Here is a 26,529-nt window from a genome sequence, read left to right on the forward strand (position 1 = left end):
ATATCATTTCTATATAATTTCTGTAACAGAAAAGGGTAGCTCATAGGAAAAATGTGAGGCTTCAAAGATATTTATACAAAAAAAAGATATTTATGCATATTAAAATCTCTAATGTTGACCTCTTCAATTACTAGCCTTCTTTTTGGACGACCTTCCTCCTTCCACCCCAAGCTTTTCCCCCTCCCGTCCTCTCCCATCCCCCGTCCCGTCCTCCTCCCAGCGCTCCGCCTCCAGTCGCGCAGGCGCACTGCGCGTCGCTGAGTCAGGCTGCGGGGAGAGCTCAGGCCTGCCCGGCCGGGGCGGAGCTTGCGCATGCGTGGTGCACGGCTTCGGGGCGGGGCAGGTTTATAGCCGCAGATGATCAGCTGACGCTCTGCATTGCAGACTGCGGAGTCGGGCGTCACCATGTACAGTCTCCTTCTCCTGGCCAGCCTTTTGGGCGCGGGTAAGCCCTAAGACCCCCCCCACCAGCCCGCGTCTAGGGAAGGGGTTCCGCGTAGAACGCGGCCCACCCGACCCGGAGCAGACCGTCCGGGGCCTCGCCGCCTCGCTCCCGGTAGAGGTTGACGAGGGGGCTCTCAGTGCGCAGGCGCATGCGCAGCACCGATACCTGCCGGGCGGCGGAGGGGCTGTGGGAGGAGGCGGGGTGCCTGGCTGTCTAGAGTGCCCCAGGCCGGCTGCTCAGGGCTGGGGTCAGGGCGAGTGGGCTAGGAGGGTGGGACTGGAGTAGCATCTCCTTCAGGGACCGAGTTGGTGCCGCCCGGGGCCCCTCCCCACAGCTACGGGGGGTGGGCCTGTATGGTGACCCCTCCTGCACCTGTTCTGTGCTTGGGCTGGGCGCACGTGATCCAGATGGCCTAGAGCCCCTTCCAGCGGGACACATTTTAGTCCTTGGCCTCAGTTGTCCTAGTTTTTAAGAATGTTGAAATTGCAAGAAGCGCATAAGTATGTCATCTGTTGATGTTTATCTTTACCTATATATTCACTCTTGATCTTATATCTTGAAGATGATACGGCCTTTTGTGTGGGTGCTTTGGCAATGCAGTTCACGTTTCATCTCCTTTAAAAGGTCTTGCGCAGCCGCTGGCCCGTTTTAGCAGCGGCCTTTATCTTGGGGGAAAATGTAAGCACGTGAGAAGCTGTGCACAGGAGTATTCTTACACTGATTTGTGGCCCTGAAATAGTACTGATGGTTATTAAAATCATTGCAGGCTGTGAAGGCAACACTCGGGAACCGGCTCATTGCCCTCCTGGAATTAGAAGGATCCGTTGTGCATTCCCCATGTTACTCTTGATCTTTCTCAGTTACTGTGCCCCAAAATCATTCTTTCACATCTTAAGCTCTTTTAAATCATCATGGTAAAGGAAAGTGAGTGAGGTTGAGTACTTACCAAACTTCTATCGTTTTATAGTCGTGGGGCCAGATTTTAATTTTTGTAGGGAGAGGATTCCAAGGCTGGGTTTTTTGTTTTTTGTTTTTTCCTCCCCCAGGTGTTACAGCTTACAGAGAGGAAATAAACCCGATCTTTAGGGCCAACCTCATGTTCTGTTTCTCTGGCTAACTATAATTAGGGGCTAGCTTCCATTCTGCCATGCAGCTATTAAGATTTTGATAAACAGTAATAAAGTGGATGGTGGAATCAATGGAAAACCAAAGATAAAGGCTACTTACAGATGAAATAGATTTAAGAATGTTTTTCTGATGTTAGAGCACCTCCCAAGAATGTGTCTTGACGGTAAACCACACTTTTTTTTTTTTTTTTTTTTAAGATTTTATTTATTTGTCAGAGAGAGAGCCCAAGCAGAGGGAGATGCAGGCTCCTGGCTGAGCAGGGATTCCTGATGCGAAATTCGATCCCAGGACCCTGGGATCATGCCCTGAGCCGAAGGCAGATGCTTAACCAACTGAGCCATCCAGGTGTCCCTAAACCACGCTCTTAAACTTGTTTTACTTGTAAGCTGTGAAAGGTGATCTGTTTATAAGGATTTTCGATTTTATAGTCAGTGAAGTAAGTATTTCTCACTGGGGTTAATACTAGCTGTTTCATAGTCTGTAGAATAAACCAATACTAGTCTCTGAATTTATTCTGGACTGGTTGAGAACAGTTTTTTGTTCTGTATCAAACAGTTGTTCCTACTGGCAGTGAGTCACTCCTCACAAGACCCTTAGGAATTCTGAATCATTCAAATTACCCGGAAGGGGACTTGTTTCTTTTGAAGTGTATAATCCTTTGCTGGTATACTTGGGAATATGGTTAACCAGAGTATTTGGTTAACCAAGAGACCCTCTTCCTTCCCTGAACACTTGAGTAAATGAGAGTATGTTAAAATTGTACGCCTTGTTCTAAACTTGCTGCCCGGCCTTGGGGTCTATCCCAAGGTTATGAGTTTCTAATGATACTGAGTTTGTTAGTGAAGGTGCATAGTGACCGCAGCCATCCTCTGCTCTCAGAGAGGTGTTTTGAACTTGCCATTGCTTCTTGATACTACTATAGCACAGAATGTTATCCTGAACCTGGAGAGGCTTTCGTGTGTGTGTGTTTTAATTATTATTTTATCTAAAGATTTTATTTATTTATTTGACACGGGGGTGGAGAGAAAGAGCAAGCACAAGCAGTGAGGGGCAGGCAGAGGGAGAAGTAGGCTCTCTGCTGAGCAAGGAGCCCGATGAGGGGCCTCTATCCCAGGACCCTGGAATCACAACCTGAGCTGAAGGCAGCTGCTTAACTGATTGAGCCATCCAGGTGCCCCCTTGGCAATTTTGATGATGTCCTGATGATTATAGAGACACTAGGTTTTGAGTTTTTGTTTTTATTCATCCTGTGGTGCCTACCTTTCCCCCACCTGTTAAAGAAAGTAATGGTATACTGAGAAAATTGGAGAGCATCTAATCTAACCTCTTCAGGAGGAATGAAGATGCTGCTGATGTGCCCCCAGAAATGACTCTCCCAAATCATAAGACATTTACTGGGAGGTCAGGATCAGAACCCAGGATGCCTCTGACAGTGCTTGCTCTTTTCCTAGTCTTCCGTCAACACTTAGCATTTACAAACTCTTACAACACTTAGCTTTTACAAACAAAGCTAAGTGTACAAAACACTTTCGGCTTAGTATGTTGATATGTAGTATGTGTGGTATGTAATTTATATACCAACAATATGCACATTTTAAATGTACAATTTGATGAATTAACACAGAGTGAAGATCACCGCCGTAAGCTGCCCCCAGGCCAAGGAATAGAGAGCATTAACAGCGTCCAGAAGCCCCTGTGCCCCACCCATTCACTACCCTGTTACACTTGCCCCAAAGGAAACCACTTTATTAACTTCCAGCACCGCAGATGTAAAAATAACTGTCTTTGAACTTTCTGCAAATGGAATCCTATGGTAATGGCATACTGTTGGGTGACTTCTCTTGTGGAAAAAGGCAGGGCCAGTGTTAACGAGGTGATATGTGTGAAGCCTGGGATGTGCCTGGGATGTGGTATGTGCTCATGGGAGCTTAGGTGCCCTGTTACTGTCACTTGTGTGGTGGCTAACCGAGTGGCCGGTGTGTGCCCAACCCTGAGGCAGGTAGGCTCTCTCGGGATGTTAGAATGTGTTATATATACATATATATTCATTGGATAGCTTATTTTTACGATGATTCAATGTATGGATTTAATGGTGCAGCCTACTGAAAAGCAGCAAAACTTCAGTTCTCACTTGACAGAAGTTTTGGATAAATACCATTTCTCAATTTTCATTCTGTAATCAGTTTTCTTTCTTTCTTTTTTTTTTTTTAAAGGTTTTTATTTATTTATTTGAGAGGCAGCGTGACAGCAAGAGGGGGAACACACAGGGAGTAGGAGAGGGAGAAGCAGGCTTCCCGCCAAGCAGGGAGCCTGATGCAGGGCTTGATCCCAGGACCCTGGGATCTTGACCTGAGCCAAAGGCAGCTGATTAATGACTGAGGCACCCAGGCGCCCCAGTAACGAGTTTTATTCTGAAAGCATTAATGTAATTCATGAAGGGTTTATTTGTATTAACCAGTCAAGGATTTGGTAAGTGCTTTAATTGCATTTGACAAGTTGAATCCAAGACTCTGTGAGTGGTTCTACGGTGGAAGTATATTGAGTTGAGTGTTCTGGATTTTTCTAGATCAGGGGAAGGAGAAGTTGTTCCTCCATTTTCTTGGTTTGTGAAACTGGAATGGCCAGGCTGCGGCTTGAATAGATGGGGAAGAGGGAGGAAGGACAGGGTGCCGCTGGCTGGGGAAAGTGCCTAATAAGGCATGGGAAGCTCTCTGAGCCAAGACCATGTCACGTGGGCAAGTGTGTGCCACAGCTTTTGGAGACCATCTTCTAGCATGAGCGTTCTAGATTACTGGATGCCAGGCTCAGAGCCCTGCTTTCTGGCTCCTGTTTGGTTCTGCTACGAGGAAGGACTGGATTTTCTTTAAATCGCCAGAAAAGAATACTAATTATATTACCCTGCCTCACCCCCCCACCAAATAATTTTAAAATAATGTTGAAAAATACAGTGATTGGGATGAAGAATGTGGTTGTTGTAGAAGTACTAGTTACTTTACTTTTTGTTGTTGTTCTGTGAAGTTCAGAAAATAACCAGAATTATGTCCTTGGGTAATAATTTGAGTGCTGAAAAATAATCTAAACTTCATGTTTTCTTCTGCAGTTTGTAATTATAGTGGGATTGAGAGGAAACTGAGAAGAATTTTACCATGTTGCTGATAGCTGTATGCCCTGGCCAAGTTACACTGTCCTTTCTCATCTGCAAAATAGGGTTACTGATTATTCCAATCTGATAAGGTTGCTATGAGGCTTTAGTATTTTGCTGTATAGAAGGGCATAGGTAATAGGTACTGTAAGATTGGCTGCTGACCCGCGAGTAAACCGCGTCTTGTTTGTCATTGTCCTTGTTGTCCCTGTACAAGCGACTCTCCTCTGCCGTTGATTTTTTGATATCCCTTGGCTTCATTCATTTCAAAGGTCTTGAATTTAATAAAACCATTAAATTCCTTACAAATATGTGTGCTGTATATAATTACTGGGTCAGGAAAGTCAACCAGGAGAGGCGGTCCGCAGTTAGGAGGGGGTGCGAGTCTGTACTTGAGTTAGCCAGACTGGTTTTAGAACTACATCAGCCTTTATCAGAAGCCCAGCGGATCAGGGCCATGGCAGGGTAATCTGAGTATTCTTATTCTAGATCTGTCTAACCGTGTAGCTATTTAAGTCCCCTCATCTGGTCCCCATCCAGAAATGGGGGTGAACTGTTGAGATAATGGCTGCCCCCACCGTGAATAAGTCCAAAAGTGTAAAAATTAGGGCAAAAGTGTGTTTCCTTCCCACCACTGTTCCCCAGACATTTTTTTTTCTTTTTTGAAGATTTTATTTATTTGAGAGGGAGAGAGAGAAAGCATGAGAGGAGAGAGGTCAGCGGGAGAAGCAGACTCCCTTCTGAGTAGAGAGCCCAATGTGGGACTGGAACCCAGGACTCCAGGATCATAACCTGAGATGAAGGCAGTTGCTTAACCAACTGGGCCACCCAGGCAGTCATAACTGCCCCCACCCCCCGACCTTTCTGAGACAGCCTGGTACCAGGTCCTATGGGAGCCTTCCAGAGCAACATATAATTGACAGTGTGTGGGATTTCCCTCTTCTCTTTTTTTTTTAAATTACAGATGATGGCATATTACACTGGCTTGGTCTTTTTTCACATGTGGAACATCGTAGACCTCCAAAAAAAAGTGGGAGGATAATTGCAATGAGCACTGATGTATGCAATACTGGGTTAAGAAATGGGACCTAAGAAGCCCCTCCTCCCGTTGTAAATAACCATCCCCTGGGCTTGCTGTTGATCATTCCCCTGCAGGCCTTTATTCTCTCAAACATGGAAGTGTGACCTTCAACAGTATGGGTGGTATTGTGTTGTTTTAAACATTATGCAAATATTGTGTGTATTCTTGGGTTAATTTTTTTCTTTTGGCTAATGAGGTTCATCGGTGTCAATAACATGTACCTCTTTCATTTTCATTGTAGTATAGTATTTCACTTATGACATTGTTGCTAGGCATTTAGATTATTTCTGGTTTTGTTTTTTTCTCAAACTGCGTCTATAAATTTTTTTTTAAAGATTTTATTTATTTATTTGACATTACAAGTAGGCAGGGAGACAGGCAGAGAGAGAGAGGAGGAAGCAGGCTCCCTGCTGAGCAGAGAGTCTGATGAGGGGCCCGATTCCAGGACCCCGAGATCAGGACCTGAGCTGAAGGCAGAGGCTTTAACCCACTGAGCCACCCAGGCGCCCCGCTTCTATAAATGTTCTTGTGCACATGAACAGACATTTTTCTAGGGGATCTACCTAAGAATGGGAATTGCTGAGCTGTAGAGAATACATATTCTGCTTTAACTAGGAATTGCCAAATTCCTGTCTTGAATGTTTTGGGGGTTTGTATTCCCATGATATGTAGGTATATAGTTAATCAGTAACCTTTGATGTTGTCAGACATTAAATACTTTGAGTAAATAGGTGTGCATTCTTCTTTCATTTATGCCTTAGAGGCCATTTCATGCTAGTATGGATAGACCTAGCTTTTAAGTTTTGGAATAATTTTTAGATTTACAGAAAAATTAAAAAGATAGTATGGTGAATTCCTGTATGCTTCACCCAGCTTCCTCTGCTGTTAACATGTTACATATCCACTGTCTGTTTGCCAAAATTAAGGAGTGGACTTCGGAACAGTGTTGTTAACTGTGCTGCAGACTTGATGAGGCCTTTACCAGTGTTCCCACTGATCTCACGTTTCTGTTCCAGGATCCAGCCCAGAGTACCACATTGTATTTAGTTGTCCAGTCTTCAACTCCTCCTACTTCCCAGCTCTTGAAAGAAGTTGCAGAGGATTTCATTGTATGCATTTATCAATTTAGTTAACCTCATTGAACCTTTCTTTTTCAGAAAAACTGAAATGAATCCTAAAGACACTTCTAAATTTTAAAATTGAATCCTGGCTATATTTGGACAAATAACTCCTTTTGAAAAGAAATTATTTACTTTAAGGGAAATTTTGTAAATTAGATTGAAGGGAGATACTGTAGAAAGTTCTTTTGGCCAGTCTTTGTGATGACACTACAGTAAAGAAAAAAAAGCTCCTTTTACCAGGGCGATGGAATGCTGTCCTCTAAGTGTAGGCATTGCTACCAGAGGGTCACATGGCCTCCTAGCTCACAAGGATTAAAACCCAAGGTTTGTCTTGTGGGGTTGCATGTTATCTGGCTTTTAGCTGCCTTTCAGGGCTGTTCTCCCTCTTCCTCCCATGTCCAACCTCTGGTGCCCTGTTGTTGCTCAGAGTCTTTGCATTCTGTGTTCCATCTGTCTGGAACATTTTCCTCCTGAGGTGATCCCTTTGGATTCCTCCCTCCACTCAGTTGTCTGCTCACTTGCTGCCTTACCAGAATTTCGCACTGTTCTTAAGTGGCCATGCCATCTGCCGTAGTCTTGTTCTTCCTTTGACTTTGCTTCATTTGTCTTTGTAGCACTCCCCACTACCTGGCATTTTGTGCTGTGTGTGTTTGTGGTGGTCTCCCTGCAGCATGTGTGACTGCTCGGCCCATAGTAGGCGCTCAGTGTTGCTGAATGGTGCTGTGAGGTGCTGCCGAGTGGCCTTCAGCCCAGCAAGGTTACTGTGCCTGAAACTTCAGGGTGGATAGTGCCAAGTCTTTATCACAAATAAAAAAAGCATTTTCTTTTATTTGCTGAAAGTCACATTAAGAGTTGGTGTCTTCGGGGCGCCTGGGTGACTCTGGGTTAAAGCCTCTGTCTTCGGCTTGGGTCATGATCCCAGGGTCCTGGGATCAAGTCCCGCATCGGGCTCTCTGTTCGGCAGTGAGCCTGCTTCCCCCCTCTCTCTGCCTGCCTCTCTGCTTATTTGTGATCTCTGTCAAATGAATAAATAAAAAATCTTAAAAAAAAAAAAAAAAAGAGTTGGTGTCTTGGGATTGACAAATCAGCGGCAACTTTGAGGCCAGGTGAAGTGTTGACCATTATAGTAATTTACATCCAGATGAGAGGGACCCGCACATCTGTTGGAGAGGGTTTATTGTACGCAGTAGAGACCTAGGAGCCTAACAGAACTTAAATACTCTGGTGGCTGTGATTTGTGGTAAATCTGAAAGGGGAACCAGCTATAATTTGAGAAGTTATTTTCCTTCTGTTGGGTTCCAGAAATTGGCTTTTTGTATGTAGTAGCTCTGTAGATTTTTAGTCTCTGCATTCCTATGTACTTATGAGTTGAGGGACCCCAGAGAGCTTTGGTTTATGTGGGCCCTAGCTATTGATACTCTTACCAGTTAAACTCACAATTTAAAATATAATCTTTTAGAAATGGTAAACATGTTAACATACTATAATTTGAGTGAAAATAACTTTTCTTAAACACAGGAATATTGAGAAGAATGGCTTGTTTGACATTTTTGCGGCTTTTCTAACACCTGGGTAGATTCTCTGCTGTGTCAGTACCATGAGCCTCTGGAAAAACTCCACTGCATCCGTGGGAGTGAATGAGTGAAAAAGGCAGCTAACGCTTTGGTGTTACTATTATGAGAATTTTGGCCTCATCGACACCCTGAAGGAATCTCTGGGACCTTGAGGGTTCTTTGGACCACACTTTGAGAACCAGTGGTAATAGCTGCTTTGTAGGAGCGACAGGCAACATAATCACCACTTACTTGAGAGTTTGTGTACCTAGTACTGTTCTGAGTGCTTTTTGCTTCACATTGATGTAATCCTCACCCAGCTCTGAGGTGAGAGCAATGGAATCAGAATGCGGGCGCCTCCTAATATCCTGTTCTAGTCTTTGCCGTGGTCTGAAGTTTAGATTGTGGCATTTCACATAAAGGGCTGTATTCCTGTTAACTGACTAGGGTGAGTCAAAGCGACATATGTAGTTGACACATTTACATGTATCTGAAACTTTTAATGACCCTCTGGGACAGGCCCAGAGCACTGAACTTCCATATTAGTTACTAGTGGGGTTTGCATGAGATCCTTTTTTTTGCATATTATTGCCTTCTGCAAGTATGCTGAGACCACCGCCTGTTAGCAGGGATGGGGTAGAGCCCATGGCGGCTTCTGGCTGACTGCATGGACTCCTTGCAGCAGCTGGGCCAGGGCCAGGACCTGTCACCTGACTGCACTCTGGACAGTCTGGCCAGGGGCTCATTTCTTCATGGTCCAGTTGTGGCAGCAGTCTTCTCTAAGCTGAGTGAAGTTCATCTGTGATCGTCACCTGACACGCTGACACTCGGAAGAAGAGCTTTGCTGATAGTTTATATTGGATTGAAGTGCTCTTGAATGAACTAGACAGGAATTTCCCAAAATTAATTATGCCACATTGCATCACTCTTTTGCAAGCAATGAGGATTGCTTTCTTGTCCCTCATGTTTCAGTTCTGATTGCACAAGCTGATTTACCTGACCATTGTCTTATCTTCTCCATATAGATCTTTTTTTGTCTTTATTTATTTATTAAAGATTTTATTTATTTGTCAGAGCAAGAGAGCACGCAGGAGCAGGGAAGGCTGCAGGCAGAGAGAGTGGCAGAGAGAGGGAGAAGTCCTGATGTGGGACTCAATCCCAGGACCCTGGGATCATCACCTGATCCAAAGGCAGATGCTCAACCGACTGAGCCACCCAGGTGTCCGTCAGTTTTTTGTCCTGGTATGATCTTGCCTGTGAGAAAAATTGAGCAAGAGGAGGGGAAAATTGAGGGAGAGGAGAAACAGGGAAGAACCTGTGTCTTAGATAACAGAGCTAATAGCTTATTGGGGCCAGAGGTGATGGGATGTCAGCCAGGTGAGCTCACTACAGATTTCTTTTGTAATAAGAGGGATCTTTGGACTTTTTTTCCTTCAGATCAAGGCAGGCTGCCTTGGAGCAAACATGCTGTTTTGAACGGTGAAATGGGCAGTGTTTTTGTTCTGCTCTGCAGAATGCTTCCTAAAGCAGGGTCGAAGAGACAGGTGCTCTTTGCCGTAAAGGCCAGTGTTTTGATGGGGCAGTCAGTGTTGAGTGTGTTGTTTTATCTCCTTCGGGACCTGAGTGCATGAGTTCTGAGAAATGTCTGAGTGCAGGGAGTCTGAGGTCAATGCTGCCGCACCCAGGGTCAGCCTCTCTTGGTCTCCTAGCAGCCTGCCTGTTGCCATGGTGGTCTGTTACCCAGGCGGCAGGTCCGTCGCCCTGTGGAATGTCTGCCCTGATCCTTGGTGCTGCGAAGCTGCTTGTATTTTGTTATTGTCTTTTTGGTAACTAGACTCTGAAAAGTATTTAGCATATGTTATCTAAGATATTTACAAGGAAAAACAATAGCTAAAATAAGAAGACTGATTGTTTTAACAAGTGGAGCATAAGATACATCTTTTTGGAAAGGTTGCTTCCTTCATTCTGAGAGTTTTTGAAAACCTTCAGTGATTAAGTTGTGTATGTAGGCTTTTAAATATCCTCAGTGGAGGTAAGCCTTGTCGTCTGGGGACTCTTCTGGTGAATGAGGTAGATGATGAAGCTGGTAGTTAGTCAGTCTTAGGTCTGACTGCAGACAACAGAGATCTAGGATAGTAATGGCTTAAATATAATAGAACCGTCTCTATGTTTCCATAGGAAGTTCAGGAGCTGGACAGTACAGGACTAGTGTGGTTCTATTTCCAGAAGTGCTGAGAGACTGCTACCTTGAGGTCTGTCTAGCCCCATTCTTCATGAGTGCTAAAGATGCAGAGGTCACACTTGTCTTTCAGGGCCAGAATGTGGTTTCCTGACCAGACCCTGCTACAAGGGAGACTGGGAAATGTAGTTTTTTAAAAATCTTGGCAGTCATGTGTGTAGCTGAAAAAATCTGCAAATCTGCTCTTGTGAAAGGAGTGGAGAATGGATATGGGGAACAGCTTGTGGTCTCGTGACAAACCCAAGTTCCTCTGTTGGGTGTGCAACAAAGCCAGTCTCTTGGACAATCAGGTCTGCTGCAAGGGAAGGGTTTATTTGAGAGCCAGCCAAACAAGGAGACCAAGGGCAAGCCTCAGATCCTCCTCCCTGAAGGGGGAGAGAACAAGTCTTTAATCATAGGGGTTGAGATTACATATGTATATTGATGAAAAGGGAGGGGTGGGGAACCAGGACTGTTCATGGGGAAAGGTGGAGCATGTGCATGCACTGAGCCGGCGTATGTAACCTGTTCCGGGTTCATTTTGGGGTGGGGAGGTAACATTAAAATGAGGCAAAATTGGTGTCCTGACATCATCATCTTAAGGAGAGGGAGGGGCTGTGTGCATGCTCTGAGGGCTTGTATAAATTGGTTGGGGTCTTGGGGTCCTATCTCGGGTGAGGAATGCAGGGCCTTGCTTGTTCATAGGCTGGAATCTTATTAGTGACCTCAGCCCAGGCCTCTGCAGGGACAGCTAGTGTGTTTGTGAGTGGGGTCTGGAAGGAAACAACAGCTGATTAGGGAGAAACAGGTCTCTGAAAAACAAGCTTTAAGTCTCCTGATAGTGTCAGCCTCATTAACCTGATGGGATACGGTTTTAGTCTCTGCCGTATTGGGCAGTAATAATTGTTCCCCGAAACTGGTTGGTAAGGTTTAACTTTTTTCTGACTTTGAAGGTAACATGGGAAAAAATTGTACCACGGTGTAAAATTTGTACCACGATGTAAAAACTAGAACATGAATGCCTTCCATTGGGGGTTCTTCCCCTCACGTCCATCATTCACAGTTAGGTCCCACTATTAACAGCGTTGTGGGTATCAGGCAGTCTGTCCTGGCTTTCTTGTCTTTCTCATTGATTTGCACAGAATTCCTGAGAAAGGGACACTCTTTTTTTCCTATATTTTGCAGATAATTGTAGCATAAGTAATTGTCCCGGCCTTGGCTTTAGTAGCTAGCAGAGCAGAAGGGTTCAGGCAGGCCAGTCTGCCCCCAGCACTCAGGGCATCCATCATTTTGTAATATAGCCATCTTATCTTTCCAGAAAGGCAGAGGTTTTGAGGGTGCTTTTCTAAAAAAAGGTGGTCTCCAGGAAAAATGAGCTATGGCAACTATATCCCGATCGGAGGCAAAGAAGCTCATAGCCACAGCGTCATGAATTACTGAGAGCATTTCATCTGCGGTACCTCCAGTGCCTTACTGGGCACCTCTCATTCTTGCTCAGGCAAACCTCTTGTTTAGCATCTGTGTACACGGTGGCGACTCCTGGGCCTCCAACAGTGGAGCCTGTGTTTCCCTCTGTGTGACTAACCAGCAGCTTCTGCGGATGTGGGGTTTTAACTCTTTAGGTCTTTGTATTGCCAGTTAAGTATTTGATGAAGCGCAGAGTAAACAAACACAACAGCCTGGTTTCTGCTGTTTGTGGGAGTGCCTATTTTGGGCAAGGAAGTGAATCAGAGAAAGTTCTGCTATTGCTACTACAGGTGGTGGTGACGATGATGATGATGATAGCACTTGACTTCGGTAGCCCTGCCCTGTGTTTTACAAATACTGGTTACTTTTTATAAACTTCTAGGAGTACTAGTAATAGGCTCATTTTGCAGATGGGAAGACTGAAGTTGTAAGGTCTCCTGATTAGATTTGGTAAGCTATAGTCTGAGTCCTTGACTGTCTGATTTCAAAGCCAATGTGGTAGGGGAGTTGAGATGTGTGGCTAAATGAAAATGCTGGAGAGATGCTGGTAAAGGCGGGATGGCTGAGAGATGTAATATCCGGGCAGTTGAAATGGATAATGCTGTCATCTTGATTCTCCACAACATTCCAGTGATCCCAGTAGCGGCATCTTCATTTTACTCACAGATGAAGAACAAGCTCAGGACAGTGATTGGCTGAAGGTCATTTATTTGGGTGGGACTTGGAGGCTGATCCTGGTTGTTTGTTGTTGTTGTTGTTGTTTGTTTCTCTTTTTTTCAGTATTCCACATTTGAAAAACATTTAAGTTAGACTGTAGGTCAGTTACCTTAGATGTCCCATTTTCTAAGCTCAAGGTTTAGGGTTTTTTGTTTGTTTTGCAAGAAGTCATCACACCTAAAACACAACGGAGCTCTATTGAGCTCTTCCTGCCTTCCAGGCCCACTGAGGATTTTTTTTTTCTAGAGACTAGAGCTGCCACAAAACCCATTTCTGGTCTTACTTATGGCAGCCGTTCTCAGTAAGGCAAGATTGCATTACAGCCCATTTTTTATAAATGATGTACGTGTGGGTCCTTTAGAACATGTCTGTTTTTTTCTAGACCTGGGAGTAAAAAGAGAACATAGTGCACCCATCTATTTACTCAGGAAATGCAGTTGAAGTTCTTTGTTTTAGAAAACAGCACAAAGCCTGTGTTTCCTTAGTAAAAGGAAACTTGCCTGTAGGGTTTTAGTGTCTCTGAAGGGATAATTTCTGTAATCTCAGTTTACCAGTGTGTTGTCATTGAGGGCTCAAATGGCAGACCTTGAAACTGAGAGGGCTAGTGCCTGGTTCGCCCTGAGGAGTGTTTGTGTCTTAACATATTTAATTAGAACTCTCCAAGGGGTCAGGCACTTTTTTTCTAAGAACTTTCCTAGAGTTCACCATATTGCCTCAAAAGAAGGAAGTTGGTATTTGGGGGCAGAGTGTGGGAGAATGAGAGTAGAGATGAAAGCTTTGCTGAGAACATGTTTTGAGAAATAACTAATCAGAAAGTGGCTTAGGGTAATTTTTGTATGTTGGTTATGTATACGCACTGGAAATGTCGTTTGCCTCATTGTTACAGGAGTGAAGCTGTGTAGCTCCTAAAAGGATTTCTTTTACACAGAATTCCTTGTAGGTTGGGCTTTTTGTTTCTGTGTGGTTGCTTCTTCTGCTTTTGGAGAGGTCCTCATCTAAGGAGGCGGCTCATTCTCTCTATAACCCCGTGGATGGCCCCTACCTCGAGCTGTGTGGTCTGTTTCCCTTAGCCTCTACCCATTGCTCTGAGGTCTGGGTCTGAAACCACACAGCAGATCCACTCCCATGTGATAGGTGGAAGGTGTCCTTTCTCTGTGAAGGTGGCTGTGTTTCTCAGAAGCATGGTCTCTCCCAGCTAAACACCTCCTGTCTTCTAGGGGACCTGGGAATGGTGTCACGTGCCCTCCGCTTCCCAACCTGTGCTTGTCACTGAGTCATGGGAAGCAGAGCACACAGGTATGTGCTTTCCTTCCTGTGACCTGAGCCCTGCTGCGTGTTCACATTGTTTTTTATTTTTATTTTTTTAAAAGATTTCACTTATTAATTTGACAGGAAGGAGGGGGAGAGGGAGAGTGTGTGCTGGTACAAAGCGGGGGGAGGGGGGCGCATGGCAGGCAGTGGGAGAGGGAGAAGCAAAAGCAAGCTCTCTCCTGATCAGGGAGTCCAGCTCAGCCCAGATGCGGGGGCTGGATCCCAGATCCTGGGATTGTGACCTGAGCCAAAGACAGACGTTCAGCCAACTGAGCCACCCAGGCGCCCCTCATATTCACATTTACATTTAAACCTGTGAGTTTCATTTTTTAGCTCTCTGTTCTTTTGGAATCTATTAGTTCCTCTCTCAGTCCTGCTGCTACTGCTTCTTGCTTGGAATTTTTGGTATGAGCTTCCCATTCAGATTAGTGCCCCATCATCTGGATCGCCCCCACCTCCTTTTCAGTTCTTCTGCCACATCGTGCCTGGTTCTTTTTTTTTTTTTTTTAAAGATTTTATTTATTTATTTGACAGAGAGAGATCACAAGTAGGCAGAGAGGCAGGCAGAGAGAGAGGGAAACAGGCTCCCCGCTGAGCAGAGAACCCGATGTGAGACTCGATCCCAGGACCCTGAGATCATGACCTGAGCCGAAGGCAGTGGCTTAACCCACTGAGCCACCCAGGCGCCCCTCGTGCCTGGTTCTTAAAGACGCTGGCCTGAGCCATTGCCCACAGGGTGAGCTTTCACTTAGGGCTCGGATGCTAGTGGAGGTTCTTCTTATCAGGCCTGAGGTCTGTCTTTGCAGCCTGGCTCCTGTGAAGGCAAAGATTTCTCTCCTTTGGAGTGTTCGAGAATATCCTTTCTCCCCCAGCAGCCAGTTCAGATTTCACTGTGAAGAGGCCTCTGCTCGCTCCCCTGTGCGGCTAGTGACTTTGCTGCTCTAGGGTCCCTGTTTTTGGTTAACATACCACCATTTCTTTGGGCTTTGTCCCTCCCACTGTGGACTCGGAGAGCCCAAGTCTGTTCACTCTGTTCGGCTGCCCGAGCGCAACGTTCTTGGCCCAGTCAGTGGTGTTTGTAATCATGCCTTCATCTAGGTTGTTTTCCCACTTGGGTGGAGGAAAACCGTGTATGCTCTTAGAGCCTGCCTTCAGTCCCCACTGGGATCCCTGACAGCGGTAGTGCCCAAGTGCTCCCTGAAACGGTGTGAGGGTGTTACATGTAAATACATTTTCCGGGAGAAGGATTCTTGTGTCTCAGAGTGTTCTGACCTCACTGGTTGTGTGCCTCACAGGGCATTGGGTCCTGAAATCAGCGCCTGAACTCTCCCCAGGTAACCAGTGGCTTCACCCATGCTTCTGTTTTGGCTTCACATTACTTGTTCTGAGGACACACAGTTGTTGCTGTTAATAGATGTTGGGTCATTTTAGGACATCAGATTTGTTGTATACCACAGACTATTTTTATAATATGCACCTTTAGAAAAGTTAGTTGGCTTTAAGTTGAAGCAACATGGGAGTATCTTACTGAGAATTTAATTTCTAGGAGCTGGGAATTGTTTTAGGCTTGACTTTGCGGGCTTCATAGGTCTGCCAGATTGGCCACTGTGCAATACATACCTTTTACTCTGAGGTGGGCTGTGGAGTAACAGTAACTGTTGGGATTGTTGAATGATTTGGGTTTTTGTTAGCTAGACCAGTCTCATAACCAGCTACCCAGGACTGTTTTTAGTGTGGACAGTTTGGCCAAAGCTGGTAACAAAGTCATTATTGCACAGGACGACTGTTTCAAGTTCTTTGAAGGAGTAAATTAGCTACAGAATACTCTTGCTTCTTGGGCCTATGATAGTGTATCCTGTTACTGAAACCTGATAGGTTTTGGCCCTTGTAGCCAATTTCTGACTGGGATGGTTGTAGAAAAATCCGGGATCAAAGTTCTAGTTCACTGCGTATTTGCGAGAATGGAGAATGGTGGTCAGTCAGTTGCCTTGTGTAGGGAAGGCTGCTCCCTGGCCCTGCCTTTTTCTCTGAATCTTGTCTGGCTCTGGTCTGCTGATGCTTAACCTCTTTCTGGCTTCCCTGTGTATCACTGCATTCTTTTGCCTAGAGACTCATTTTGTAGCTTCCTGTTATTTTTCCGGCTCTTTTCTCCCAATTGGAGGTAGAACCAGTTGGTATATCTTGGGTGCTTTTCAGGATTCCCTGGGGCCTGGTACCTGGGAGGAACATGGGAGGCGCTCCTGGAACCTGTTGGCTTTGTGTGCTCTGTGGTGACACCCCACACTTCCCAGAACCCTTACCCTTGTGACACAGTTTCTGCCCCCTCTCCTTTTCCCCAGACCTACAGCTGACGGCTGGCCCCAGCCTAGCTTGGCTACATTTCAGGTACTAAGCTGCTGTGAACCAACCATCTGGGGATTAGTATGTACTGTTGAATCTACTGCATGTTTTCCCCTGGAAACCAGAGTCCAAGCCAGTGGCTGTTGGAGTGTGGCTAGTTCAGTTGCATTTGTGAACTGGTTATGGATGTGATTGTTGCTGCAAAGGGCCGTTGAAGGCAGAAACCTGGGTAGCAGCAGATTCATTTGCCAGTGTCTGAATGGATACAGATCATCTGGCTTGAGCTTTCAGCAAACCTGTGACTTGTTTGTGGAATATAGCTTTGGTTGAAAAGCTAGTAATGGCCACATTTCATTGCTTTCCCTTTCCTGGAGTGAGAGCACCTACCAACCTCCGTGCTTTGTATACTGTGTGTGTGTTATATATCTGTGGAATCACTGTGCCTTCTCGTTGGCTTAGAAATTGAAGCAAGGTGCCACGTGACTTCTGAGGTTCTTAGTCGAGCTCATGGGTGGCGGTGGGCTTTCTCCTCAGACTTGGGCCTCGTGTTTCCTATTCACAGTAGAAGGTGGTTCTGCCCTACTGAAGTGTCGTTGGGAGTTGGCATCCTGCGCCATTAGCCATCTTTGTGTAGCTTGCCCGATGGAATCTGTTGTTTTCTAGCTGACTTGTTGGCTTAGGGGTGAGATTGCCAAAGCCAGGGTTTCTGTAGACCTATTTTAAGAAACATAGGTACTCTTGGGCGCCTGGGTGGCTCAGTGCGTTAAGCCTCTGCCTTCGGCTCAGGTCATGATCTCAGGGTCCTGGGATCGAGTCCCATATTGGACTCTGCTCAGCGAGGAGCCTGCTTCCCCCTCTCTCTCTGTCTGCCTCTCTGCCTGCTTGTGATCTCTGTCAAATAAATAAATAAAATCTTAAAAAAAAAAAGAAACATAGGTACTCTTTTTTTTTTTTTTTTTTAAAGATTTTATTTATTTTATTGACAGACAGAGATCACAAGTAAGCAGAGAGGCAGGCAGATTGAGAGAGAGAGAGGAGGAAGCAGGCTCCCTGCTGAGCAGAGAGCCTGATGCGGGACTCGATCCCAGGACCGTGAGATCATGACCTGAGCCGAAGGCAGCGGCTTAACCCACTGAGCCACCCAGGCGCCCCGAAACATAGGTACTCTTAAGGTAGTATATAAAGTAAGTGGACATGTAAAAGTGGAAAAAGAAAAGTTATTCATATACAATGTAATATTGGGATATTGGGAGTTTCAGCGAGCCACCCTGCCTTTTTTGTGCAACTTCTGTATAATTTCATATTCTTGAATTTTTTTCTACTTGATATATAATATATATATATATTTTTAAAGATTTTATTTATTTATTTGTCAGAGAGCGAGAGCGAGCACAGGCAGACAGAGTCAGAGGGAGAAGCAGGCTCCCTGCGGAGCAAGGAGCCCGATGTGGGACTCGATCCCAGGATGCTGGGATCATGACCTGAGCCGAAGGCAGCTGCTTAACCAACTGAGCCACCCAGGCGTCCCGATATATATTTTTATACTAAACAGCTGCATAATCTTTTTAGTAAGAGTATTAGTCTTTTTCCCCTCTGTTTTTGGCCATTCAGGTTACATGTACTTTTATTTTCAGTATTATAAATTACACTTAATAAATATATTTATGCATATCACATTTTGCCTCTTGGATTGCTGTATTTCCTTAAAATCTGTTTCTAGAAATGGATTACTTTTTTTTTTTTTTTTTTTAAAGTAGGTTCCACACCCAGTGTGGAGCTCAATGTAGGGCTTGAATTCATGACCCAAGATCAAGACCTGAGATTGAGGAGTCAGGACATTTAACTGACTAAATCTCCAAGGTGCCCCTAGAAGTGGATTACTTTTTTGAAGAGGGATTCCCCCCTCCCCACTTCCTGACATATATTAATATATTAAGAAGTTCTTACCAGTCACGCTTATTGGTCTTACAAATGCCTACTTTACTATAGTCTTGTCACTTTTTCCCCTTTGGCTATTTAACTTTCAAAATATGGTGCCTTCTTGCTGTAACCTGTGTATCTTTGGTTCTAAGGGACTTGGAACAGTTCTTGTGTTTTTCCCTCATCCTGTTTCTGCACATGTGATTTCTCCCCGAGTCCTTTGTTCACTCACAGCAGGTGCCAGACCATGTACCCGGTTTTGAGTGGACACCTCTTTGCTAGGTGATACCCGAGGGGAATCATGGAGAGTTTTTGTTGGTAGAATTGTTTATGAAGTTTGATTTATAAAAGGGCTCTTCTACTAGAATATTAAGAATCATTGTATAATAAGGATATGAATCTTGTTTTCCTTACAGATTAAAAAATTTCTATAGACGTTGAAATTTTCTAAAATAAATCTGTCAGAGTTTTCTCCCATGATTTCTTCTATTCATTTTTGAGGTTATAAAGATTACTGTTTAGAAATAGTTCAAGAGGAAAAAAGCACACCGGGCAAATTAGTCCCTCTTGGCCCTCTGACTTAGGAGGACTTAGACGGTCACCAAGCTTCTTGACTCAATGCCGCTGTGTGGTTTGTGCACCACAGGGGCTGAGCTGTGTGTCCTTCACCCTGGGTAGCTGTATGAGGGGGGCCACCTTCTCATGCTGGTTTTTCTTTCAGCTGTAGCCAGCCCTGTCCTGGGCCTGAAGGAATGCACCAGAGGCTCGGCGGTATGGTGCCAGAATGTGAAGACGGCAGCTGATTGCGGGGCCCTGAAGCACTGCCTGCAGACCGTCTGGAACAAGCCGACGGTGGTGAGTGCCATGGGACTGTACTCGATCTTCTTATGTGGTCTGGAGCTGTTGGCCATTTCCAAAGCTTCCAGAGCATGCTCTCGTCTCACTTCATTTGCTCCTCTCGGTGACCCTGCTGAGGAGGCACTCCCTGTTGCGGGGTGCATCAATTTCAGCACAGTGGAAACGGAGTCTCAGAGAGGTTAAGGTTCTCTTCCCCCGAGGTCGCTGAGTCTCCTGGTGGCAGAGAGAGGATGAGGTCTGCCCATGTGTGCACCCCATGCTGCCTTCCGGGTGTCTGTGCCCATCCCACCTGTATCATCCCAGTTTTAATATATGTGCTGCCAAAGCAAGCTTGATGCTATTGAAATTTTTCATCCAAGTGGTGCTAAATATAGCATATTAATAGGGGGCTCTTAACGCTCATGGAGAATAATACTCAGAGATGACAAAGCCCAGGGGCATTCTTCCCATCACCAGAACCCCTCTCGGGAGTAACCCGAGCTGTGCTGGCTGCACCAGCTGACTGCAGAATGCAGACCTGGCTCGCTCTGGGCTGTGCCGCCTCTGACTACATGGAGCTCCAGGTCTAAAACTTGACACTAGTGGCTACTAGAGCTGCTTCATTATGAGAAGAACAATTGAAAACCCTGTTCTTTTAGAAATACTTTCTGAATTTGCTGTCACTACTGTCTGTGGCCAAAATTACTTTCTGATTTGGTTTCTGATAAGCTTCTCGTCTCGTTTTTAATACGACTTCCTCTTTTCAAATTCAGCATGTGACAGGGGAGGACTTAGCTCTTTCTTGCTCTCTGTCTCTGTCTCTCTTTCTTTTTTTTTTTTTTTTTTTTAAAGATTTTATGTATGTATTAGAGAACAAGAGAGCACAAGCAGGGGAGAAGCAGGCTCCTTGCTGAGGAGGGAGCCTGATGTGGGACTTGATCCCAGGACTCTGGGATCATGACCTGAGTGGAAGGCAGATGCCCAACCAACTGAGCCACCCAGGCGCTCAGCTCTTTTTTTTTGATACGGCAGTCTCAGGGGTACCTGAATCTGGTATTAGCCTAACAAGGCCCGAGGTTCAGATAGATTTCTTTGCTAAGTTACAGTGTTCCTTCTTCTCACCCAGACGTGTTAGTTCCTTCTTCGTGGCTTGAAAATCAGTTGTCCTTAGGAAGGAAGCTTCCCATGAGCCTCAAGAAGCAACTAGAATCTCCATGTCCTGGGCCACATGGGGCCATGGGTGCCCAGGCTTCTCAGGGGATGGGTGTGATGTTTCTAAGCTCTGGGGTGGTGACATACGGCTTTCATGTGAACATAGCAGCCCCTGGGAGCTGGAAGGGGACAGAGTGCAGGAGTTAGTGCTAGTGTCTGGCTGGGCTTCTCTGCCCCACTGCCTTTTACTGTCTTATAGTGATTCTGGCCCCAGGTGACTGGTTTTCTCTAATTTCTACTGCTCTGATTTTCACCTTTTCAGCCTCAGTTTCTTCCTGGAGCTGTTAAGAGCATTAGTATGACATTTGGCCTGTGCCCCTTGTGCTGAGGCATAGAAAAGGGTACAAGAAAGGGGTGTCTATCCCTAGAAGCACAGAGTGTTCTGGTCAGTACCTCCAATCCTTCCCATTTGGCATCTGTGTGCTTCTTATCTAGGTTGGGGAGCCAGGATGTGCCTGTGTGTCCGACATCCCTGGTTAGATAGGATAGCACAGAGGCTGGGGGCTTTTCAGCTCTGTACGGTGTGCGTTACATCCTGCAAATACAGCTCGCTGTCTCCCTCATGTTCTTCCTCTTAGAAATCCCTTCCCTGCGACATATGCAAAGATGTCATCACTGCAGCTGGCGACATGCTGAAAGACAATGCCACTGAGGTGAGCTTCCAGCGGGATGTGTGACCACGTGTGCATGGTGGCCACATGGCCATGTGTGTCTGTTCCTTACAAAAGCTTTCTGGGGCTTTGGGATCTAATGGGCGATGGTCTAGGCCAGGTAGGAAGTAAGTCAGATCTTGTGAGCCACATACGTCTTCTGTCACATAGTTTTTTTCTTTTCCCCCCACATCCTTTAGAATGTAAAAGCCATTCTGAGCCACAGGCTGAACAGAAACAAGCTGTGGGACCTAGCTTGCTGTTCCCTGGCCTCGGTGTTTAAATGCCCAGGGTTGATGGGGATTTTCATATTGCAGGTGGCTACCTTTAGGTCCATTTTGGCTGTCTCTGCTCAGAGTTCCCTGTGCCTGTGAGACGCAGGTCAGAGCGGCTCATTTCGAGGAATGCCTGCTTTTTGCCTGTGTGTCTGATGCAGCCACGGCCAGCCACTGGGCCTCTCCCAGGGCTCTTCCCTGAGGCCACTGTTTGCTGGGAGGTGTGGAGGTCCCTTGCTCTCAGTCCTTTGCAGAGCAGAAGTCCATCCTGATCCAACTGTTGCCTGTATCCTCTTAGCAAGAGATCCTCGTGTACTTGGAGAAGACCTGTGACTGGCTGCCTAATCCGAACTTGTCTGCCTCGTGCAGGGAGATGGTTGACTCCTACCTCCCAGTCATCCTGGACATGATTAAAGGACAAATGGTATGTGGTGGTGGAAAGACTCTTTCTTTAGGGAACTTTGGGTGCTGTGGGAGGTGCCAGACCAGAACAGAATGATGAAAGTGCAAAGTCTTTCCATGGATTTGGATTTTCTCAACAGCTTGTCACTGCAGTTCTGACATCTGCAGATGGCTTTGGCCCTCAGAACACTGTGTGTGTAACCTTCGGTTGAGGGAGAGTAGAGGAAATGGAAACTTGATGAAGGAATTGTAAACTGCTACAACATTTATACGTGCCTGTTTGTTAGCTCATGCCATAGCTTTAGTTCTCCCTTTGAGCATGCAGTTCATTCCATTTCTGGGGTTTTATCTTGAGTGGACTCAGCGACGGGGTTCTGCTTGCTTTAGATAAGCATCTACCATGTGTAAACCACGTGCCACAGACGAGCTGGGTTTGTGGAATTAGGAAAGACCGTAAGAGAGAGGAGATGCTCAGAAGACCGGGCCAGCAGGGAAGGAGTATTCCGAGGCTGGACCAAGGTTTTAATGAGAATGGCATGGGTCACACCGTGCAAGGCCTTTCTGGCAGTGTTCCAGGATTACAGATGCAGTAGGAAGTCCTCGGAGGGCTCAAGGGAGAAGTGACATCAGAGGTGCCTTCTTTGAAGGGTTTGGTCTAGGTCCTACCAGTTGGGAGGTGGAAGAGGGGAGGCTGGCAGGACAGTCTTTGTGAGATGTGATGGGGCAGTGAAGGGGGACAGATGTGTGTTCTGTTTCAGGGGAGAAATGGGCAGGGCCTGCTGAGAGAGGGGAGGTATGGAGGGAAGAGTCAGGAATGTCTGCCAGGTCTTTGGCTTGAGCTGCTGGGAGCTGAGTGGGGAAGCCATTTGCTAAAAGTGGAGGTGGAATGGGGAGCAGGTCAGGTGGTTTTGTGAGCAGGGCATAGTGTGTGTGAGTCGGGCCAGGAGGTGAGGGCAGAGACTCATTCAGGGGTGCTGGGCAGTGGTTTTGTTTTCCTTTGGGGGAGAGGATTTCCAGCTGGACTTCTTCCCCACTAGAGCCATCCTGGGGAGGTGTGCTCCGCTCTCAATCTCTGCGAGTCTCTTCAGAAGCATCTGGCAGAATTGAATCACCAGAAACAGCTCGAGTCCAATAAGATCCCGGAACTGGATGTGGCTGAGGTGGTGGCTCCCTTCATGGCCAACATCCCCCTCCTCCTCTACCCTCAGGATGGCCCCCACAGCGAGCCCCAGCAGAAGGTAAGGCTGTAGGCCCAACTGCTGAGGGCCCCGTTTCTGGATTAGAGATGACCCATGAGAGGGGCTCTGTGTGTGTGTGTGTGTTTCTCAGACTGAGGGCTTATTCCTTCATTTGACCTGCAGTCTCCTGAAGTTCTGAAGAACTTAGGATATTTTAAGTGTACAAAGACTTCTCTCCATTGCAATTCAGTTTATTGAAGTCAGTGCCTAATTGATTTTAAGCCTGTTGATAATTTTAGAGCCTATAAAAACAGAGCTGGGACACCTGTTTGGCTTACTTGGTGGAGCGTGTAACTCTGGAGCTCAGGGTTATGGGTTCAAGTGCTACACTGGGTATAGCCATTATTTAAAAAAAAAAAAAATACACAAACTTTAAAAACACAGAACCATTCAGTAATTCACTCCCTAGTGCTGTGGTCATGAACACATAAGGAAATTTTCTTGGGAATTTGGATCCTCTTAGTGATCCTAGGAGTGTGCTGTGTTTACGACTGACAGCCCTGCCCCCTGCCGCCCCTTCTCTGTAGGCTGGTGGGGACGTCTGCCAGGACTGCATCCAGATGGTGACGGACATCCAGACTGCTGTAAGGACCAACTCCACCTTTGTTGAAGCTTTGGTGGACCATGCCAAAGCACAGTGTGATCTCCTGGGGCCCGGCATGGCTGACATGGTAAATCTTGTCTCCTCATGCATGGTGGGGGTGCTCTGGGCCAGGGAGCTGGGCTCTGGACATAGAAGGGGGGACCCAAGAAAACTTCAGTTCCTGAGGTACCATTTTAAGTTCTCACCCCAGAACTTTGAGGAAGAGATGGTTCAAACAGTGCACGCTTTCTTTTCCCTAGAAAGCATCTGGAATACTTGTTGTTTACTTAAATGCTTTGTTGGCTGGTTGAATTTGTATGTGTAACCAAACACTTGGGATAAAAGAGTGGAAGGAGACCACTTTTGTGAGAATTTGTTTTGTGAGGATTTTCCTCCCAGGGCACTGTATGTATAAGAAATAACACTAGAATCCTTTATAATCTTGTTTTTAAAAGCCTGGCTGTTGTGTATAATTCTGACTGTGCTCTCCCCTCAGCCGGGGGTTTGTCCATGGAAAGGTGTGCGGGGGCTCACAAGAGGTTCACCCGGGATGCCTTCCTTACCTTGGTGAATGTTCATCCTACAGACTTAGTCTCTTAGAGGATTTCACTTCTTGGACCTTACACACATTAACCACACTTGTGTGAAGTTGATGTGTAAAACCCAAGTGCTAGTTTTATACCTGGCAATGGAAAATCCTCGGCTAGACTAGATGTAGGGAAGTTGGTTGTACCAAGTTCATGGGTCTGGGACCTAGAGCAGCCTTCCTGAGTAGGAATGGCTGGTTCTGGGAGCTCTGGGTTCTTCGCGGAGGACTTCATGGGGGAGGCTTTTGGCCTTCTTGAAGTATCTTTGTATATCGCTGTGTTAACGTGCTTCCCCAGCTCAGCCCTTTTCTGAGGGCTGTTATTACCCTTGGCCTTCTTACTGTGGGGGCACCAGTGTGGCCAGAACTCTTCTGTGAGGGTGTACAGGAATGAATTATCTAGATGTGGATGAAAGGAAGTTTGCTGAAAATCATAACTTGATTCCTCCTGGATTTTAGCTTTATAATCTTGGCCAGGAATGCATGAGCAGGTTTGAAAAGTCACCGTGAGTTCACAGCAGCATGTCTGATATCCACGTTCAGAACTGCTCCTGAGAAGTTCCTCTGTGAACTTGGGGCGAGTTCGGGCTGTAAAAGGAGATTGGAGGACCTCCTCTCTAAGAGCCTTTGGGACACATTTTCAAAACACCCTTTGCACACCTTTTCCTATCGGTTTAGGATAAACAAATTGCCATCTTTATCTCAAGATGTTTGTAAGACTGTACTCTGGGAAACTTGATATCACTCGCTGCCATTGTTGGAAACGCTGTGTTTTGTGGTGTGTGATTGCAACGATTAGTGTCACTAACAACCGATTCTCTCTCCCCAGTGCAAGAACTATATCAACCAGTATTCGGACATTGCCGTCCAGATGATGATGCACATGGTAGGTGGCGGGACATTCCCTGTTAGCACTCTTTGCCTCAAACTTTGTGATTCCCAGGTTTTTGAACATTACATGGTTTAGTTCTCCTTTTCTCCCCTCAGATAATGATTTGGGTTAAAATGAACCTTGTTCAACCAGCAGACTCTCTACCCACAGTTCAGTGCCCCCCTTACCTTCCCCGGCCAGAGGACAGGCTAAGGCAGTCCCCCCTACCCCCCTAGGACTGCCCTGGTAGCTTCTGGGTGGTTAGTTGGCCTGTGCATATTGAGCTTGTCATTGGGTTCCTAGTGTCTGGCTTTTACCCTGGGACCTGTGGGAATCGTCTGCTCTGGAGCTAGGCCAGGCCTGAGAATTGCTACGTTGCAGCTGGGGTTGGGGGCATGGGGAGACCTGTCTGCATGTGCTTCTGACGCATTCAGGCAGTCAGGGCAGCGCTGTGTCCTTAGAGGTAGAAGATACTGATCGTGGCAGTGGGGCTAGCTAGCTTTGTGCAGAAAACTGGTTCAGAGCAGGGTGGTCTGAACGGATTCTTAAATTGGGAACGTGCCCTGGCTTCCCAAGATCGAAGCTATGGGGGCCAAGGGGGGTGGTGGGTTGCACGTTTTGTGTCTCCATCCTGCCGACTTTCTGACTATGCTGAGTTTGTTTTCCTGCCGGGGTCAGCAGACTGTGTGGCCCACCGCCTGGTTGTGTAAAGTTTCACTGGAGCACAGAGATCCTCCTCCCATTCCGGGCTGCGACTGCAGAGTTGCAGAGCTGAGAGCTGCCAGCTGGCACAGGGGGAAGACTGACCCTGTGGCCTAGCTGTAACTGCTCAGGGGCTCCGGCCAGGCGAGAGAGGGTGTCTTTGGGATTATTACACCCTGCCTTGTTCTAAAAATGCTTCAGAGGCAGCTTACAGAGACACAGGGCTAGAGTAGGAGATAAATAAACCTTTGATTTTGATTTTGTTAAGTGCTTCGTCATTGATAACTGAAAATTTTCTCATTATAAAAGATAGACTACACAGATGTTTTTTGGAAATACAGATAATACTTCCCAAATCACAGATCATTTGCAGTTTAAAAAAAAAAAAAAGGCAGTGAGGTAGCATGCTTATATATTACTTCAAACCTAGTAGTTTGCAGAGTTTTGCTTCTGAATGCATTCTTGTAAATGATTTTGAAGTGGCTGCATAGGCTCCCGTTTGGATGGAAGATCATTTCTGTGACCCATCTGCTTTGGGTGTTGAGGTGGCTTTGGGGTTTGTCTTGGGGATCTAAAGCATGAGGCTGCCCCTTACAGTCAGAGAGATAGATTTGCAGATCCCTGTTTCTCCCTTAGCACAGATAACCAGAGCTAGAATTGCTGAATCAAAGGGTAAGTGATATTTTGTTAAATGGGCTTTCCAGCCTGCCATCTGGCTCCCTGGGGTAGT

At 46.1% G+C, this 26,529-nt stretch overlaps 1 protein-coding gene across 1 annotated transcript in view; it reads left to right on the forward strand.

Moving 5' to 3' along the window:
* The first annotated feature begins 287 nt into the window (after positions 1-287).
* The window catches only part of PSAP (prosaposin), a 33,836-nt gene continuing 7,594 nt past the window's right edge, over positions 288-26,529 (forward strand). The window contains exons 1-7 of the mRNA XM_059169998.1: positions 288-445; positions 19,165-19,298; positions 21,071-21,145; positions 21,716-21,841; positions 22,857-23,057; positions 23,585-23,728; positions 25,056-25,112. Of these exons, the coding sequence (XP_059025981.1) occupies positions 406-445; positions 19,165-19,298; positions 21,071-21,145; positions 21,716-21,841; positions 22,857-23,057; positions 23,585-23,728; positions 25,056-25,112 (777 nt within the window). The 5' untranslated portion in view covers positions 288-405. The remainder of the gene's footprint in view (positions 446-19,164; positions 19,299-21,070; positions 21,146-21,715; positions 21,842-22,856; positions 23,058-23,584; positions 23,729-25,055; positions 25,113-26,529) is intronic.

Source organism: Mustela lutreola, chromosome 4, assembly GCF_030435805.1.
Source record: "Mustela lutreola isolate mMusLut2 chromosome 4, mMusLut2.pri, whole genome shotgun sequence".
In the NCBI taxonomy this organism is placed as follows: domain Eukaryota; kingdom Metazoa; phylum Chordata; class Mammalia; order Carnivora; family Mustelidae; genus Mustela; species Mustela lutreola.